Here is a 19,488-nt window from a genome sequence, read left to right as displayed (position 1 = left end):
CATTCATAAGCATTTGTGTTTAGCATTGGTCCAGAGACCTGTTAGTTCTATTGTTACATTTTACACACACATTACATAAATATATAATACACACCGAGGGTGGGCAAGGGACAGCCCTGTACTGACATGCAACGAATCTCCTCAATAGTGGATGGTATCTTCACCCTTGCCCGGTCTGTGCCAGGGGGCGAGCCCGTCTGGTGGGGTGAACCCTTGGGGCTGAAGAGTAATTCCTCCTCCTCCTCTGTGTCATAGTCATCACTCATCCCACAGGAGGGCGTTGACATGCTGCGCCCTGAGGGGTGTTAGTATAGAGGATATATGATAACCTTACCCAATCACAGAGGTAACATACAACACTTCAACCAGTAGTCCAGACTATCCACAGAATAGTACGAAATCAGCTGTGAGGAAAGAGTCTTCATTTTGAGCGTTCAATAATTCAGCATTCGCTTTACATTCTTTGCTGAAAATAACATAACACTAATGCTGAAATATTTAGTACAAAAAAAACGAAGACCGTGTCCTGCCTCAGAGCTACGTTCCCACTATTCAACCATGAGCATGATGAGTATTACACACAACAGGCAATGCCTTAACCAAACGGATTTGAGCAGACAACAGATATGCCACATGAACACTGACATTATACATACATTTTACAGCACCTCAACCAGTATTTATACAAAGACATACATCCAATAATGTTAGTACTGTACTATATACATGTTAACCCCTTAACCAATATCTGAATATACCACTAATAACGTCATACAGGTGTATATTTTTACGTCCCAGTACACCAAATAACATTCCCAAAGCAGCAGCAAGACTTACTTTTGCTGGTGAAAAGGTAATCATTACAGGTAAAAGCCAGATCTGCCAGACAAGGTGAGCTCATTGTGTGGCTCCTTCGATTACTTGGGGTCTGTCTTCCAGGGGTCTGTGTGTTGGGGGTCAGTCTAGTGGGGGTTGGCCGGCTGGGTGTCTGTGTAAGTCTTTTTAACCTGAAACAGTTTTTAAAATAATTTGCATAAATCCCCTACAGTATATACCAAAGTGAAAATTAGTTTATTTATTTGTTTCATTGGGGTTTAATGCCCTACCCAAGAATATTTCACTTGTAAGGCTTGGAGAAAACGATCACACTTCAGGATAAAATGGCCGCACTTCAGGTTCCTAATATATCCAGCCCGTTTTAACACTTTTACGCAAATTGGTCAGTGGAGGCACCCGGAGAGTGCTTCATGATACAGGTAAATACCAACCTGTTTTCTTCATCCACATCAGGTGTCAGCCGTGTAACTGCTATTGGGGAGTCACGACTCAAGTGTACGCCCATCCTCCTTGACTGCGCACGTGGGTAAGTATCTGCATCACAAAACAGGTAAAACAGGTTTCACAGTTACGATTCCATGTATTGCCAGATTGTCTCCAAACTTTTCCTAGGATGATCAAAAGCCACAACTGTTTTCTTGTTCTGTATTCTTGCTAATGCTAAAATATGATTGAAATACTGCCAGTGTGGCATTACACCCAGATAATTCATCCAGAAGTTAACATGTTCCACCTGCTGTATTTATATGTAGTACTCACATAGTTTAGAGAGCTTGTTGTTTTGGGTTGCTTTGCTAATCTCTGTCAGACTCCTCTGATAGCGTACAGCTCCAGGTTTGGGTTTTTGTTTAGAGGAGGCTGACTCTATTCCGTCCCCATGTACAGGGGGCAGCTTGTCCACTGATCTAGACCACTGGGGAAGAGGGTTGGGCTTCCGGCTGGAGCCCTGGCGACAAACACCCAGTCTTCTCACACCCTCTCTAATGATGTAGAATGGACAAACGTTCATGTTAGACCTGTTCATTGCATGCACGAACATCAAATTCAAAACTAATTCAACAAAAAATCCTCTTAAAACAGCTTAACTAGGCTGCATGGCAAATTTCCCAAAATGTTTAGCTTCTTTTCTTAATCAATACTTATTTTTAAATTTGTTCAATTGGTGCTTAACTCCAGTCCCAAGATTTTTTCACATTATATTATAACAGGCTTATGGCTGGAGATGAACCGGAGTCTCCACAGTAGATGCACTGTCCTCTGTCGGGTGGCTACGACATGGCTTAAAGCTGCAGACAAACCAGCCAGATCTGTGATCTGATTGGTTCAGGTCCAGTCACACAGAGACCCTTATTTAGTGTGACCAGTATTACTCACTTGGTTGTCAATAGTGATGAGGACGACTTTCCTCTCTCTATCAGCATCTGTTCCTCAGCAAACGCAGCTTTCTCCCCAGGAGTCATCGGCTTTGCTGGTTTACTCTCTGAAATTCAACACCATGGTTAAAAACAGGTAAGTAAATATTGGCATATAATTAGCTATAGACTATAGCACTAAATGTAATAAAAACCAGTTGTTCACGATAAGACCAATTATTGTGAGAAACCGCGTAATGGTTTTTAAAAACGATGCACCTTGTCTATTTCTATTATGAATTAAATTTCATCCTCATTTGCATATTTTCGTTCTTTGCTTAAAATTCAGCAGGTACAATTAGCTGTACTCAAAGAGAGAATCTATTTTAAAGAAACAAGACTTACTCCTGGAAGAGTGGATGATTGGGCTCCCAAATGGATTCAAAGGTAAACCCTGAAAATGAAGAAGAAAAAAGAGAAACCAAGAATCAATCATAATTAAGTGACAAAATTCACCCACCACCTTAGTGTTGATGATCACCATCTCAACAAAAAGCCCAGCTTTTCAAGCCAATATGTCGTCTTTCATATATGAGTTTTGAGGGGATCTAGATCCTGGTTGAAGTTTGAAAGAAAATCAAGTACAACTACTCAGATGGTATTTCTCGGATTCCATTTGGTGTTGTCTGGAAGTTTGTGACTTTCTGAGTTGGTCAGGGTATTCACAAAAATCTGAAGCTTTATTTACACCTAATCCTGCATGGGGCCTTATGTACATAGACTTACATCAAATAGGACCTCCCCCTGGTGTCTGCGAGTTTGGGGCGTCTCTGCCCTTAGGTCTGGGGTGTCACCTCTCATGGAAAGGCGTGAGCCGTCCCGAGTTGGCTGTCTGACCGGGGCCAGGCTTACTTCTTGTCGACTCTGCACCATCTCCGCCCAAGCCTCCCGCAGACAACTCTTCATCCTCTTGCTGCGTGCCACATCCAGCGCCGTCATCCCCTGGTCATCTGTCAGAGAGATGTCTGCACCATGCTCCAGTAAGGTGGCTGCAGCACGGTCGTGGTCATTGTAGGCCTACAAAACAGGGGCAGACTTCAGTGTGAGCAGGAAGAATATTACACCTTGAAACAGCTCAAAACAGTCCACAGTCCTTCTTTAAAGTAATTTTATTTCACAATGATATCAATCTATTTGACAAATAAACATGTCATTATTATGACAACTCTTGTCTGGTATACATACATGCACATGTGAATCTGAAATATGAACATCATCATTGTATTGAAATATGCACTTACTGTGTAATGAAGGGGTGTGGCACCAGCAAATCCTCGAATGTTAACCTCTGACCCTCCATCAATCAAGGTTGTGATGACGCCCACATTTCCTGTCTGTGAGGCGAAGTGAATGGGGGTGAAACACTGCCTGTCCCTTTGATCTGAAATGATTGCAGTGTATCAGTAAGCCAAAACATATGCCATTTACTGGATGCTATGCCTTTTGCCAACATCAGTATCATCACCAGTGTATCAGTAAGCCAGGACACATGCCATTTACTGGATGCTACACCTTTTGCCAACATCAGTATCACCACCAGTGTATCAGTAAGGCAGGGCACAAGCCATTTACTGGATGCTACGCCTTTTGCCAACATCAGTATCATCACCAGTGTATCAGTAAGCCAGGACACATGCCATTTACTGGATGCTAGGTCTTTTGCCAACATCAGTATCATCACCAGTGTATCAGTAAGCCAGGGCACATGCCATTTACTGGATGCTAGGTCTTTTGCCAACATCAGTATCATCACCAGTACACTGACGAACAGATGGCAATCGTTAACCATAGGAAGCATACATGTATTTCCAATATATACTTCTCACTAATTATATGATTGACATCTTTTATGATACTTAAAGCTAACATCACTTAAACAGTTGTGAAAGGCCAAAACAAAAAAATAAAATACTAACCAGTTTGTGAGCCGTGATGTAAGAGATCTTCAGCCAACTGTTTGGCACAACTCGCACTGCTAAGAGACACATAGTGAAGGCCACTTTTTCCATCCGCATCCACGGCATGAACATTCCTGTCAGAAAGCAAATAGTTAAACATATGAAGTACACATAAGAAGTACACACAAAAGTACACATATGAAATACAATACATATGCTGACTCATCAGTCATAAAAGTTCAACATAGAAGTATTAACATTTTCTGCTATAACCACAGAATTTAGAATTTTACTGGCCTGGAGAAGATCTTGAGAAAGTACATGTAGTTTTGCTTTTCTATATTCCTATTTGAAAATTTATGATAACATTGACAAAATGAGATGGATGCTGAAATAATAATGACTAGCTGTCACCTTGTATGAAGGTGGCAATTGTATCCTACAGAATAATACTGAAATTATCCCTGAACAAATCATCCTTAATTTTAAATAAAAGGTATAAATAAGAGATAAGAGCCTTACGCTCGGTGGTCGAGAAGAATGGCCAGTACATGGGCAGGGTTGTAGTCCCGGTGTAACTGTACAGATAACCTCTCAAACAGCCGGAGGTCACGGCACAGCAGCATCAGGGGAGTTAACCCATCACTGTTCTGACAGTCTATGTCAAGCACCTTATTCTCAGACTGCAAATAAATATCCGTTTAAAACATTAGTTTTGACCAAAAAATTGATTCTTCATGAACGAGGGCATCAAATTTTGTTAACAATACAGAACTGTGAATATGCATTTCATTCTGATATTGTTCCCCACAAAAGAATAAAGATGGACACGAAATTTAAATGATAACAAAGTAAGTATTTATGAAGAAAACAAAAAAAATCATAATTTGTACAAATCTGAAACATTATATCAAACACTCTTCTAATGTTGTCATTACCATGGTAAAATATAAAATAAATATATACACAAAATAAAGTAATACATAGTAGCATAGCCATAAGGCCATGAAGGCCATTTTTTTCTATTCTTCTCTGGGTGTAAGAAACCCTATTAAGAAAAATATGGTAGGGAAAAATATGGTTTGGTTTTTTATTATGAAGAATGAAAAAGACATTGATTTTGATGAAAGTTACATCAAGAGAGAACAACTTTTCTATCAATGCTTTAAACATTTTGGTTTAGGTCCCTTTATGGAGGGTCAGTTAGGTACTCTCAATAACATAATTTTAATGATGGCCCTAGGATGGTTAATAAAGAAGACATATTATCTCACCAAGAGTTGCTTAACCATGACAGCGTTGCCCTGCCACGCTGCCTGTAGGAGACGCTGATGCACAGACAGACTGGTCTGAGCCACCGCGTCCAGTAACAGCGTCTTGATACCTGGGGAGGCAACCTCTACCGCTGTCTTCCCGTCATAGTTTTTCAAAGTAACATCTGCGCCATGTTTGAGAAGCAACTGTACTATCTGCATTACCAAAAGATCTTTTGTTAAATGACTGAATCTGAATTCGTCTCTTGTATAGGCATGTGCTAGATGATACCATTACTTCAGAAAGAAAAACGTTTTTATGACACATAAGATTGTAATTTTCTACTTGGAGCTCCTTTTTAATCCACTACTAAATATTATAGTTGACAAGCAACAGCTACTAGCAGTAATGTTTTCTCCACAATATTCCATCACTGAACAATTTGCAACAACAAAATTTGTCAGAACGTGTATGAAAAGTAATCTAGTTCTGTTAAATTTACTACATGTAGACTGTACAGGATGCAAAAGGACATCTGATCAAAGACATGCACCAGCAAAGTTATAGTGTATGATATCAGGGGTAATATTATCAACTTATTCTTAAAATCATGATTTAATGCCATCAATTTTTTACTTCCTGCACTTTTTTTTTTAATGTAATTTAACTCTAATCATAATGCAATTCACCAATTTTATGGAATACATGGGATAAGAAAACATATCATTTTAATTATTTTTTACCTGAGGTAACGCCTTGTGACTGAATAGATTATAATTCTAACAGTACTACATGAATTTATCTTACTGGACAAAATTTAAGTTCCAGCACCAAAACTAATATTTTCTGACCAAATCATCTGCCTCTCAAAATGAACTTTTTGGGTAAATTTTTAACTTGTAGACAGTAATTAAGCCTGACCTTGTTGTGTCCTCGTTTGGCTGCCCAGATAAGAGCAGTGTTGCCTGTCCGTTTGTCCTTCACATCCACACTGACCACCGCATCTCCACGCCTCTGCACCAAGCTCTCTATTCGACTGTAATCCCCATCCTAACCAACATAAATTCATCGTATAGAAATTAGGGTGTTATGAATATATGGATGTGATACTGTTTCAACAGACAGATTTAAATTACATCGATTTTACTTTTTTAATTATTAAAATCAGTCTAGTTGCTTTATAATAATTTGAAAAGTCCTCTCCAGGATATAAAACATTACACAATAGAAAGGTCCTATCTAGGTGAAAGAAAATGTAAGTTTGACATTCAGTCTGTCTGTGTGGAGGGAAAAAAAACAACAACCCACAATATGAATCCAAAGCAAAGTATAAATACAGGACTTGCAGATAAGAGAATTGTGTTAAGACCATCTACAACTACCGGAACAAATTTTTGAAGGGTTTAAATCACAAGTGAAACTGATTACTGTCCTCCAGCAAGCCTTGCTTGCGGAGGCGAATCAAGCTTTGTGCAAGTGAACAAATAAATAAACCACGGGAGTTTAAGGGAGCCCAATTGACAGAATTTTAGCCATTCTACAAATGAATGCATGTGCATGTATTGTATATTGTGAATGTAGATTCTGTCAGCAGAAAATCAGGTCTACATGTATCTGACCAGTGTTTTCCTAATGTTGTATTTCTCATGCTTACCCTGGCAGCTGCTATAAACAGATCCACCAATTCCCCTGAACGACCAGTGCTAAATAGCGTCGCCGCAATATCGTAGTATTTCCCCGACGCCAGTTTGGGTTTCGGAGGGTCTGTGCCCTGTCCTGATAGATAACCCGTTGTTTGTCGTTCCTCTGGCATTCTGGGTAAAACTCAGGTGTCTTAATTATTTTCATCACCATGGTTTCCAGGTCTCATTTGCTGAAATAGATAATGACAGTGATGTAACAACAGAAAGGAAAAAAACAGAAAAAAAAAGCACATTAGGCCTTTCCATAAAGAAAGACTTTCAGATGGAAATCATAAAGCTTACAGAGCTCTTGATAGCGCCAATGAACATAGAGGTAACATTATATGTTTATCCGTCCTTAATCTGAGCAGGTGATCACACAGAATCCAGTGTGAAAAGAGGTACCTGTAATTCTACACACCTGAGATGGCCTTAGTTGTCCAGGTATAGGACATGACGTCTTCAGGTAAGACATCCCTCCTCAGCCAATGGATCCCTGACTATGTCACATGAATCACATATCGCTTTTCTTCCTGACAGGCTAATTACCCAGACAAGGGGAACAACTGCTCACCGTCACGCAACTGCCTAAGTGTGGATTACACATGTATGTACACAAATTGTTCAAGGAACCATCGGACAAAACTGGAGTTTGTGACATTAGTTTTATGTTTTTGTCCCATTTTGTGACACAGCTCCTGTGTCTAATTTGTCTAGGCTCAATATCACTTTCCAGTAAATATATTTATAACCAATGGTACTGGGATTAATATTCACTTCACATACCTGCACAATGTAATTATGAACGTATGCTGATGCTTAATTCGCCTTTGGCATACCTTTTTGCACCGTGTAAAGTTCTTTGCAGCTGCCATTCTGATCAAGCTTACCGTAAAATTTCACCAAAAATATTCCATTTTTTCTTAGTGATATTGAAGCCGTATCTAGCAAATATACCAAATATAGATGTAAAATATTGTTTACTTCCTAAAATGTTTCTTACAGGAGAGACAATACCGTAGTGCTACGAAGAGAGAGAGTTTATTCTTTACAAAAACGTTATCATTCTAGACTTTTATGTCAAAAACATTAGTGACAATTAATTTACATAAATATTTATGATATGCTAACCCTCATTTAATGGCCCCTTCAAAATGTGTGTGGTACATTTATGTGTCACCAAAGGAAAAGTTTTATTTATTTATTTCATTGATATTTTTAGAATAATATTTCATTTATACAATGGTGGCCAGCATTGTGGTCTGAAGAAACCGAGTAGAGCCCGAGGAAACCCATGACCACCCGCAGATTGCTGGTAGACCTACCCACAGACGGCCAGAGAAGAAGCCAGCATGAGCTGGACTAGAACTCACAGCAACTACATCGGTGAGAGGCTCCTATGCCATGCTGGTGGACTAACCCTCTCAGCAGAAATTTTTATACTTTATAATAGAAAGAAATACAAGTACACGTGGAAATCAGAAAATGCATTTTAGTGTACATGTATAAAAGACGATCGAGCCCACAACTTTAAATTAAACCATTTGGCATCAGACATATAGTTTAACGAATAACCATATTTAAAAAATTAATATTTTAGACAAACCACAGACAGTTCTATACATGTAAAGTTCTATACATGTTCCTCTTACATGTAAAAATATATGTACAAACCCTTATGCTTACCACATGCTGGCTTCCTCGCCGGTTGTATTTGGGAAGGTCTTCCAGCAACTTGCGGATGGTCATGGGTTTCCCCCCGGGCTTTGCCCGGTTTCCTCCCACCATAATGCTGGCCGCCGTCGTATAAGTGAAATATTCTTGAGTACGGCGTAAAACACCAATCAAAATAAATAAATAAATAAATAATGCTTACCATGTTGATGTAAGTAATTCCACACTGAATGTAAATTTCATCTTAACAGAGTATCAGAGAGTAACCAAACTAGACAGCAGTGATTGTTCTATGTTAAACTGCCTACTATGCCAGTATGAAGTTTGACTAACTCTTAAAGAAACTGTTACCAAACTGGGCCATACATGTATACCTGTATATACTTTCACAGGGATATAATCAGCACATAATGGAGGTAGAAAATAGAACTGTAATACAGGTCAACCTTTTAACCCAAAATAAAACACTTTTTTCCTTTTAATAAAGCATATAAATGATTGTAACAATGTCCATATGTGGCCCAGCCATAGACTGTCACATCAAACTGTGAAAAGCCAGATGGCAGACTGCCCAGCCGATGTCGTCAAGTCAGGCAGGCATGCCTGAACCGTTCCATTATCATATTTATTCCGTATATCTTTATATGTGCCTACTAGCCACAAGCACAATGTACATGCCTTTAAATGACACTGCAGAATATTTTGGGAAAAGACATGTAGCATTGGTACTGGAGCATCCACACCTTAATGAATTATTTTAAAAGAATGGCCTACTACATGTTACCTTAGCTGTTTTCACACAGCTAAGTCAATTTTTATCTTTTCGTTCAGATTACGTTATATCCTTATTACTTATAGACAAATTCAATGCACCAGCTCTCCGTTGTGTATGATTGCTTTAAACACATACTGATACCTTTCATGGTACTGCAGATACATAAATGTACATGTAATACATATCAGTGTAAAAACAGGACGTGGACTAAAGACAAAAAACCAGGAAGCCTTTCTTAATTTCATACATGGAATTTGTTATTCAAAGAAATGGAGTATAATGGTTTGTCATGTTTTACACAACATATAAATTTTGGACATAATGTGTGGACATTTTGGACATTCTGTGTGGATGTTTTGGACATCATATGAGGATATTCTAGACACCATGTGGATATTTTGGACACCACGCACATGGATAAATAAAGTGCTTAAAAACATTTACAACTAACCTAATGGCACTATGATAAGTGACATCAACAGTAACTGAATAGAACCTTCACAGTACATCTGTGCCAACTGTTATGCTGGACATTAACTTTAATATGAACTGATAAAAGTCGACCTACTTTTGTTAAGTTTATAACAAGACTGGTATCAATGATTAACAGTCTTACCTACATAATTTGTATTATAATTTTTAATGCATTGTGAACAGCTGGCACCCTTACTAGTTGATTACAAAAAATATCTTAGATGTAACTTAACATGAGAACTATAATTATGTTCATTACTGGTGTTTTCTGACAAACTGTCACACACGATATGATTGCGTATCTGTCAGACTAGTATGTATATTTGCATTTTACTAGCTTTGTTGCATATTTGACTGATTAACAAAGATCTTGATGATTAATGAGGATGTATTGCACCATAGTTGAGAAGCATTAATTCATGAACATCTCATGTATGTAAACAAACTTAAGGTACACAATATAGAGTAGATAAATGTATGCATATATACCTGTGGTAGGGCAGCGTAATGACCCGGGAGCCTCTCACCAATGCGGTTGCTGTGAGTTCAAGTCCAGCTCATCCTGGCTTTCTCTCCAGCTGTACGTGGGAAGGTCAGGCAGCAACCTGCGGATGGTTGTGGGTTTCCCCCGGACTGTGCCTTGTTTCCTCCCACCATAATGCTGGCTGCCATCGTATAAGTGAAATATTCTTGAGTACAGCGTAAAACACCACTCAAATAAAAAAATAAATATACCTCTGGTGTTCATAAGATCTTCATGCTACACACCCAGAACACCATACACAATGCATGATGTGGGTTTGCCAACTGCGTTGTTTCTAATCCTGTCATAACTTAATTACTAACCCAAATATAAATGTTAGAACAGTTCAAGTGACCACAAATCTCACACATACAGACAATATACTTACTGCATGTACCTTGGTCACCATCATATAGTTATTACGTATTAGAATACAGGAGATACGCACTGGACCAAACAAATATGCATAGCGATGGATTATTTTTTCTAATAGACATTGGAAAGGTTAATCCCCAAAATCAGGTCACAAGTATAAACAGGACCACAAAGGTGGCAAATCTCCAAAACCAGTGTGTGTGTGTGTAAAGTTGGCACTCTGCCCAGGGCATTTGATCAGCTGACAAGGGGGTGGGGGGTGGGGGGGGGGGTTATACATTGTAGACACCCAGTATCCCTGGGTCTTTTTACTAATCCCTCTTTTTACTAAAACACAACTGTATGACCTAAGCTACAAATGTAAACACACTGATGACACATACTAGCTCAGTCATTGTACTGGACTTCCTCATACTGATAACAACACAGACAACATACAGTGTGTATATATTTGTAGCAAAGTTCAATATTACATGTACATGTATAAATTTATACATAACTGTTTAATTACAAAATAGCACTTCCAGAGAATTGTAAAATGATTTACCTACAGTGTATTTGTTTCCTAGATTTGTTTATATTGTGTGTATCCTGAATACTTGACGGCTCTGGCACGTACCAGGAAAACACTATGCCAAAAGATAAAGAATGGTGACAGAAAATCCATGGTCAAAGATAAACCAGAGTCAAAACCAGGAAGACAGAAGCATGTAGTCATATTCATGTAATATATAAACATGCGCATGTCCATAGGCATACCTGACAACTGGAAAAATCACCCTGTTATACAGGGATTCAGGACAAAAATAAAGCCATCTACATGTACTAGGTTGAGAAAATAAAGTTGGATTTTACGTCTCTTTAAGGGAAAGTAAATGTCATATGCAGGCGAGGAAGCAGATATGATGATGATGATATTCACTGGATATTTAGATGATGTGGTACAGTACGCTGACCATGTAGGAGATAGGATGATGATGTCTGTAGAGCAAGATGATGCAGCAGGCTGGTGATGTAGGAGACATGATGAAGATGATCTCAACAGGACAACTCTGACCATGTGGTACGTTTGTAATGAAGGAGATAAGATGATGATGACAGCAGGACAAGACCATGTGGTATGCTGGTGATGTAGGAGACATGATGAAGATGATCTCAACAGCACAACACTGACCATGTGGTATTCTGGTGATGTAGGAGATATGATGATGATGACAGCAGGACAAGACCATATGGTATGCTGGTGATGTAGGAGATATGATGATGATATCAACAGGACAAGACCATATGGCATGCTGGTGATGTAGGAGATAAGATGATGATGACAGGAGGACAAGACCATGTGGTATGTAGGAGACATGATGATGATGTCAACAGGATAAGACCATGTAGTAAGCTGATGATGTAGGAGATATGATGACGATGTCAGTAGGACAAGATCATGTGGTATGCTGGTGATGTAGGAGACATGATGAAGATGATCTCAACAGGACAACTCTGACCATGTGGTATGCTGGTGATGTAGGAGATATGATGACGATGACAGCAGGACAAGACCATATGGTATGCTGGTGATGTAGGAGATATGATGATGATGATGACAGCAGGACAAGACCATATGGTATGCTGGTGATGTAGGAGATATGATGATGATGATGACAGCAGGACAAGATCATGTGGTATGCTGGTGATGTAGGAGACATGATGAAGATGATCTCAACAGGACAACTCTGACCATGTGGTACGTTTGTAATGTAGGAGATAAGATGATGATGACAGCAGGACAAGATCATGTGGTATGCTGGTGATGTAGGAGATATGATGATGATGATGACAGCAGGACAAGACCATGTGGTATGCTGGTAATCAGGAGACGAGGATGATGATGATGCCTGCAGAGTAAGATGATGCTTTATGCTGGTGAAGTAGGAGATATGATTATAATGATGTCCACAGGATAAGATGACATGGTATGTTACATGGTGATGTACATGTGGGAGATTTGATTATGTCCACAGGACAAGACAATGTGGGGCTGTAGATGTGATGATTGATGATGGTTCCAATGAATGCAGATCATGGAGGGTAAAATCATATCGTATCGTTATGATGTAAAAGATATAATGATGGCGTCCATCCAATAGGATGATATATGGTCATACTGTAGGGTCCAGAGGGTACATGCATACATGAACTGGGTGGCATTGGTGATGATGTCACAGATGTGCTGAGCTTGTCCTAGGGACAATATAATACAGTTTTGTGATGCATGTTTGGAATATGTTGAATCTCCAAGGAAGCTGCGGTGAGAGGGATCATTCAGAGGATGTTGGCAATGTTTGCAGGGTGCCATTAGTGATGGTGTATGCGTATTCCATAATGTGCACCACACGTACAACATGTTCTATTGGCAAGCCTTTGTTCACATACAGGTATGTGTAAACTGCAGATTAATTCTTCTACATGTAAATGCATACTGAAGAGCAATAAAATACACGCACCTTCATGTATAACCACTATTCAACATTTTAGGTTAAAATTAATTATTTATTTTTAACTTTTACCCTATACCCAGTAAGCCAACAAAATTGCTACAAAGGCATATGTGCATGTATGGTACCTAAAAATCAAACATGATAGGAAGAAAGTGGCATACCTTTAAATGAGGACACATGGCAGGATGGTTCTGCACTACATATATGTTGAGCAAGGCTTTTTTCCCTCTGTTCTGTTCACTGTGTACTTTAAATACACCATGTGAGATATTCTTGGACCATGTGGTCTTTGTGTGAGGCAAGGGAGGCCTTTGAGAGCTAAGGTACAGATGGCAACTCCCATGACCCTAACAGAGCCAATCAGCACACCTGTAAAGTACCTGTCTAAGCCTGCCTGTCCTGGGACAGGGTTATCCAGACTATAACCTCACCCCCTAGACTGAGCCCTATCAGTCCAAGTTAACAGGCCTCTTAATCAGCAGCCAGAGGAAAATAAATGGGTGTGAACTAAAGCCCTGTAATGATCATGTTATATTACCTGAGACACCTTTGGTCCTTATATGACTAGAAATCATTTCATAACTAAACACCAATAGCTTTAACCAGAGACCTCAATCTGCATACAACCTAATACTGCACAAAAGCCATCCATGGCATAACATGGTATGTGAAAATAAAATAATGCAGTGCATCATCCCGTAATTAATATGTTTTTTTTTTTTACTTATATACAATGCTCTTGTTCATTACATGGATGTGCAGTAATACATTCAGTGTTTCTCCTATTGAACTGTCAGTCTGTTACAAACATGCAAGCAGTTTTAATTTCCTACCTGTGAAAATGATACTTAAGTAGGTCACTTGGTATACTGAACTGCAAATCTATGGTCACTGCATGGTCAGTGGACTTGCAATGTGGACCCCTGGGCATGAGATAGCCAGTATAGATCCAGTCATCAACCACTTAATGCCTCCTGGAAACAGTCCAAGGGTGGCTTTTGTTAGGGCGGAGAAAACTGCTTCTGTTCCCTTTGACTGGGCACAGCAGTGGACAGGATACAATGTGACTGGGGACTGAGGGAAGTGTGAAAGCAGAGAAAGCCATTATTGTGTATGTGCTAGATATAAAAACCAATTTTGGTGACCATTTTGCCAGAATACACAGCAGTGGAGGCTATAATAAGGCCATGTTAACTGCGACCACTTAGCTTAAGGGTTAACAGGAGCAGTCAGCCTCCTCTGGGCAGAGATTTGTTTAGGACACCCCCAATATACTTGACACAAAGAGATCCAACCCTTACAATTAACTAGGTCATGAAACATATGTGTACACACAAACTGTGATGTGGTCATCAAATGACTGAACAATGGACACTGCAGTAGTTAAGTGCTATACAAATGGTAAATTAGATCAAGCTTTCAGGCTTAGCAGTAGACTAGGTATTTCATAGCATGATATATGTGCAGTGGTTTACATCAGAAATTATTATATTTATACATTAGTTCATCACATATGTATTTATAGAAAGGCAAAATCCTTATTTATATAACATACCTGGCAATAATGAATGTACCAATGATACATGTAGTGCATTTATAAATTAGTTCAGAATATATGTACAAATACATAGACATTTTTGAATTTATATTTACTTTTATTCACTTAATTATTTATCTGTACATTCAAAATTTTTCACACATGTTTTCCTACATTAAATATCAATAAACAATTTTAATTTTGGATTTATTTTGATTACACAATATGGAATGAAATGTCCACTGAGGTTCTACTGTAATTGTTTGTCTTTACCGCACATTAGGTCATTTACAAGAAAAATGTTTTTTCACAAAGAGATTACACTAAGCTTGCCGTCCTAGTCAGGAGATGGTAAATGACCTCGAATTTCGAGACTTGCAGAACCAGACAAATTTTGCAGCTTAATCAAATGTGAAATTTTATGTCATTTACCATCATTAATTATAAAACTGCTCAGTTGGTTAGCGCGCTAGCGCAGCATAAAGACCCAGGAGCTTCTCACCAATGCGGTCGCTGTGAGTTCAAGTTCAGCTCATGCTGGCTTCCTCTCCGGTTGCACGTGGGTAAGTCTGCCTGCAACCTGCGGATGGTCGTGGGTTTCCCCCAGGTTCTCCGAGTTTTCTCCCACCATAATGCTGGCCCCCATCGTATAAGTGAAATATTCTTGAGAACGCCGTAAAACACCAATCAAATAAATAAATAAATAAAATTATAAAACTAAAAATCTAGGTCATGAAAAACCACCTAACCTTCAAATATAAAGCATTCAAGTGCTAAGTATATCATCACAAAAGACGATAATAATGACTGTTTTCCTATTTTGAAATAACACTGGCTATGGATTCTGAAATAATGCATAAAAAAATAAGTGTACACTTTAGCAACACCGTAATTAATGGCATATATGTCTTTTTGCACATGTAATTATTTTCGTATTTTATTTATTTGTTTGTGAGTGGGTAGAGGGAGGCTTATTGGCTTACCTGTACTGCATGACTGAAATACATCTGACAGAGGTGAAATATAGTCAATTCTTTTTTATTATTCAAGTCATTATTTCACAAGAGTTTTCATTCCATTGTTTTTCTCTTGCTTAAAGATGAAAACCACATTCAAATAACTTGTGCTAAACATATAACTTTTTGTGAGCCAAAGCAGTTGTGTGTTTTCTTTGTGCCGACTGATTAGGGCGATTAACTTCCTAAGAGGGATTATCATCTGTGAATAGACATGCCTCTGGTACATGTTTGCCTCCTGTTAACATTTGTCTATAAAGCCTGCACCACTGTACGATCACACCCCTGCCCATATAGGCTTTGTGGACATTACCCCTGTTTTAAAAAGACACACACACACCTAAGGTTAACAGAACTCCTCAGGTGTGAAATTTTTTTTCTTCACATTTTTGGTTTCTCCAGTTTCTTATCTTTCCTCTCAATTAAAGATGAAAACCAAAGTCATGTTTTTAATTATATTAAATCTGACAAAAGTGTACCTTCTTGTAAATAAAGGCAGTTGTGTTTCCTTAGTTATCCCTCATTAAAGGATTTACCCCACATAGAGGTTTACCTGCTGAGAACAGACCTGTCTCTGGTAAGACATTTTTGCACATTTTCTCAGTTTCTGTTTTCAACATAGTAATTTGGTGAAATACCAGCCTTTATTTCTCCCTTGATTTAAATGCTTTGAAAGTTGGCACACATATACCTGAATGCCTAAGGTAAAAAAACATTCCCATAATATTTATTGTATATACCTTCTACTGGTTTAATTATATTAATAAAAGAATACCAAAGTTTTCAAAACTTTTGGATCTTTTGAAAGTTTTGACAATAAATGATTACTCAGAAAAATCTATGATGAACATTAAAAACTTCAAATAGTGAAACGATGTATGCATTTGGACAATAAAACTTTGGAAATTGGCCCCCCAAAAAGCTTATCTTTTCTCTTTAATTTTCTCTTTACTTTCACACATACAAAGGTTAAATAAATTTTGATTACATGCCACAAATTATATAACTAAATCTTCTCCACTATGCTTTAAGTACAGATTTTCTCGACTTAAAATCCTTGGAGAAATTAGCTATTAAAGTTAGAATTAATCTTTGGGTATTACTCCTAAACTTATATTATTCTGTCTTGAAAGTCAATGACAACTTTTAGTATTAAAATTAAATTCCACACTATTTCAGGAAAGCAAACATTTACAAAGTAAATTAAGACTGTAGTTAGCTTTATGATCCTAGGGCCAGGCGATTTGACTCTGAACAAAAGTCTGGAAATGTAAGTCTTGTCAGTGGCAATAAAACCGCCACCTACCAGTTTATAACCATATCAGGTTGACCAATGGAGCACACCATGCTAAGCAGGCAGTGGAGTGTGGTCGAGTCAGACAGGGCTCTTACTTACACAGAGCCCCGGGTGGCTGCCTACCTATTTCATGCAGGAAATTTTACATCACCACAAGTACAGCAACAATTTTGAGTGAGTGAGTGAGTGCTTGGGGTTTAACATCAACAATTTTGATTGATTTATTTATTTGATTAGTGTTTTACGCCGTTCTCAAGATTATTCCACTTTTATGACGACAGCCAGCATTATGGTGGGAGCAAACCGGGTAGAGCCTGGGGGAAACCCACAACCATCCGTAAACTACAGAAAATTGTATAAATCATAGCTATTCCCCAAAAGAGATCTTAGTGTGTAAAATCGTGCATTGGTGGTGTTAAACCAAATAATTTGAACTACTGGACCAGATGACTCAGTACTGTGGGACCAGATGTCTTGGGTCAGTTAGCTGTTGGGTCAGTTAACCTGTATTTCATTTGCTATACCAGTACACTGATTCCCCAATTCATCTGAAGTGTAGGCATGTCAAAGCCTGCATTAATATACCATTTTTTAACAGCCGTTTAAACTTTTGAATCAAACAAGTCACACCAACATCTACAGTGTTTTGAATTCAAACTTCTACCAAAGCATGGCAAGGGTATTAAGTGGTGAATGTCAGAAAGTTTCTTTCGACTAGACTGTTCGTCAGGAATTTATTTTGCTTCTTTTTTTTGTCTTAAAAATCTTTTCCTATCAAACAGCCTGCATGTCCCTTGCCTGAGGCTCGAAAGGAAACATGACGGCGGTAAGTGCGACGTCTCGACTCAAAATTTCCAACGGCTGGATTAATTTTTGGTTGCAGTGTAGAAGAGGCCTTGCTCTTGCAAGTTTTGACATCTTTTGAACTCGGATAACTTATGGTACAGTACTTACATGTATATACCTAGAATTAGAATGGACTCAAATTGTAAAGGTTTGTGAAATTTTCCTGCTGGGCCACACACTACCAAGAGATAGGCTATACGCGCAAGTTAGGCTCGGGTCGGTCACAGGTGCAATTGCTCAATACAACAACAACACCATGCTTTAGTCCACAGCGACAGCACGGCCGGTAAAATTAGTCGTAAACATTAGTACAGCTTTTCAGACTACTTACTCCACAGATTTCTGTCACAAGATTTTTTAATTTCCTAAGTGCACTGACAATTACTCACATGCGCAAGATTCATCTGAGCTTGACATGCTGTTTCCCGTTCATTCCGCCATTTATTGTTTACAAGCACCTTGGCAGCCAGCCTCGATCTCATCTACCCGTAACCTCCCCGCACGGTCATGTCCCTTTTCTTGAGCAAGAGCAACCTTTGCAAAAACAACCGTAATGAAGATCATTTCGACACAATGTCCTCGTTCAAATACGTTCACTGACGTCGTTTCGTTTCTGTTTGTATTTGTTTGGTTTAATTGTGTTACATTAATTCACACCAGACCAGCGTGTGTAAATTTATTGTACGCCTAAGTGACGGCAGAGATAGGGCGCAGAACAGTCGGGACTTCCGGACTTTCTGCGTTACAGGAAGCGGAAGATGACAGCCTGTAAAACATAAACTCGAGAAGATATCTCAGCGGTACATGTACGTAATGTAATTTATATGTGACAAAGATATGCGTGTACATGAATAAGGAAACTACTTTGGTTTCGTTGATAGACTTGGTGCCATATTCTAGTAACGTCTGAACACATCATTCCATGCAAATTGTCAGAATGTGCAGTGGGTAGTGATCACTCAGCAGCCAGCATTAATACTAAACTGGTTTTGTGGTCACATTACCGCCATTGTGGGGTATTGTTTTGGAGGGCATTTATTTGTCAGTCTAGGTACGCCATATTTCCTTTCAGCAAAATTGCAGAGAATGTTATGCAGGGATTTAGGTTAAACTGGGCTAATGAAATTGTGCTAGGTGCCCAGGTTGGCCTTCAGCTAAGATCCAATCAAACCTGTGGATGGACGTGGGTTTCCCCCCAGGCTCTGCCCAGTTTTCTCCCACCATAATGCTGACCGCCATCGTATAAGGGAAATATTCTTGAGTACGGCGTAAAACACCAATCAAATAAATAATTAAATAAAATCCAATCCAATAATTTTTGGTAGTGATTGGGATTCCAATCCAGGAATTCCTTAAACTAGGTTTAACATACAGTAACTTTTAAGATAACATC

At 38.7% G+C, this 19,488-nt stretch overlaps 1 protein-coding gene across 1 annotated transcript in view; it reads right to left on the bottom strand.

Moving 5' to 3' along the window:
- Positions 1 to 18,565, bottom strand: part of LOC135467238 (uncharacterized) — a 31,092-nt gene extending 12,527 nt beyond the window's left edge. The window contains exons 1-14 of the mRNA XM_064745001.1: positions 18,485 to 18,565; positions 7,056 to 7,274; positions 6,323 to 6,451; positions 5,422 to 5,616; positions 4,670 to 4,830; positions 4,166 to 4,281; positions 3,491 to 3,630; positions 2,976 to 3,266; positions 2,595 to 2,643; positions 2,212 to 2,317; positions 1,597 to 1,853; positions 1,269 to 1,371; positions 838 to 1,007; positions 95 to 295 (exon numbers count right to left, since the gene is read on the bottom strand). Of these exons, the coding sequence (XP_064601071.1) occupies positions 95 to 295; positions 838 to 1,007; positions 1,269 to 1,371; positions 1,597 to 1,853; positions 2,212 to 2,317; positions 2,595 to 2,643; positions 2,976 to 3,266; positions 3,491 to 3,630; positions 4,166 to 4,281; positions 4,670 to 4,830; positions 5,422 to 5,616; positions 6,323 to 6,451; positions 7,056 to 7,214 (2,077 nt within the window). The 5' untranslated portion in view covers positions 7,215 to 7,274; positions 18,485 to 18,565. The remainder of the gene's footprint in view (positions 1 to 94; positions 296 to 837; positions 1,008 to 1,268; positions 1,372 to 1,596; positions 1,854 to 2,211; positions 2,318 to 2,594; positions 2,644 to 2,975; positions 3,267 to 3,490; positions 3,631 to 4,165; positions 4,282 to 4,669; positions 4,831 to 5,421; positions 5,617 to 6,322; positions 6,452 to 7,055; positions 7,275 to 18,484) is intronic.
- Positions 18,566 to 19,488: the final 923 nt, after the last annotated feature.

The sequence above is a fragment of the Liolophura sinensis genome, chromosome 6, assembly GCF_032854445.1.
Source record: "Liolophura sinensis isolate JHLJ2023 chromosome 6, CUHK_Ljap_v2, whole genome shotgun sequence".
Lineage (NCBI taxonomy): Eukaryota > Metazoa > Mollusca > Polyplacophora > Chitonida > Chitonidae > Liolophura > Liolophura sinensis.
The sequence above is the reverse complement of the archived record's forward strand: the minus strand, read 5'-3'. Positions and strand labels throughout refer to the sequence as shown.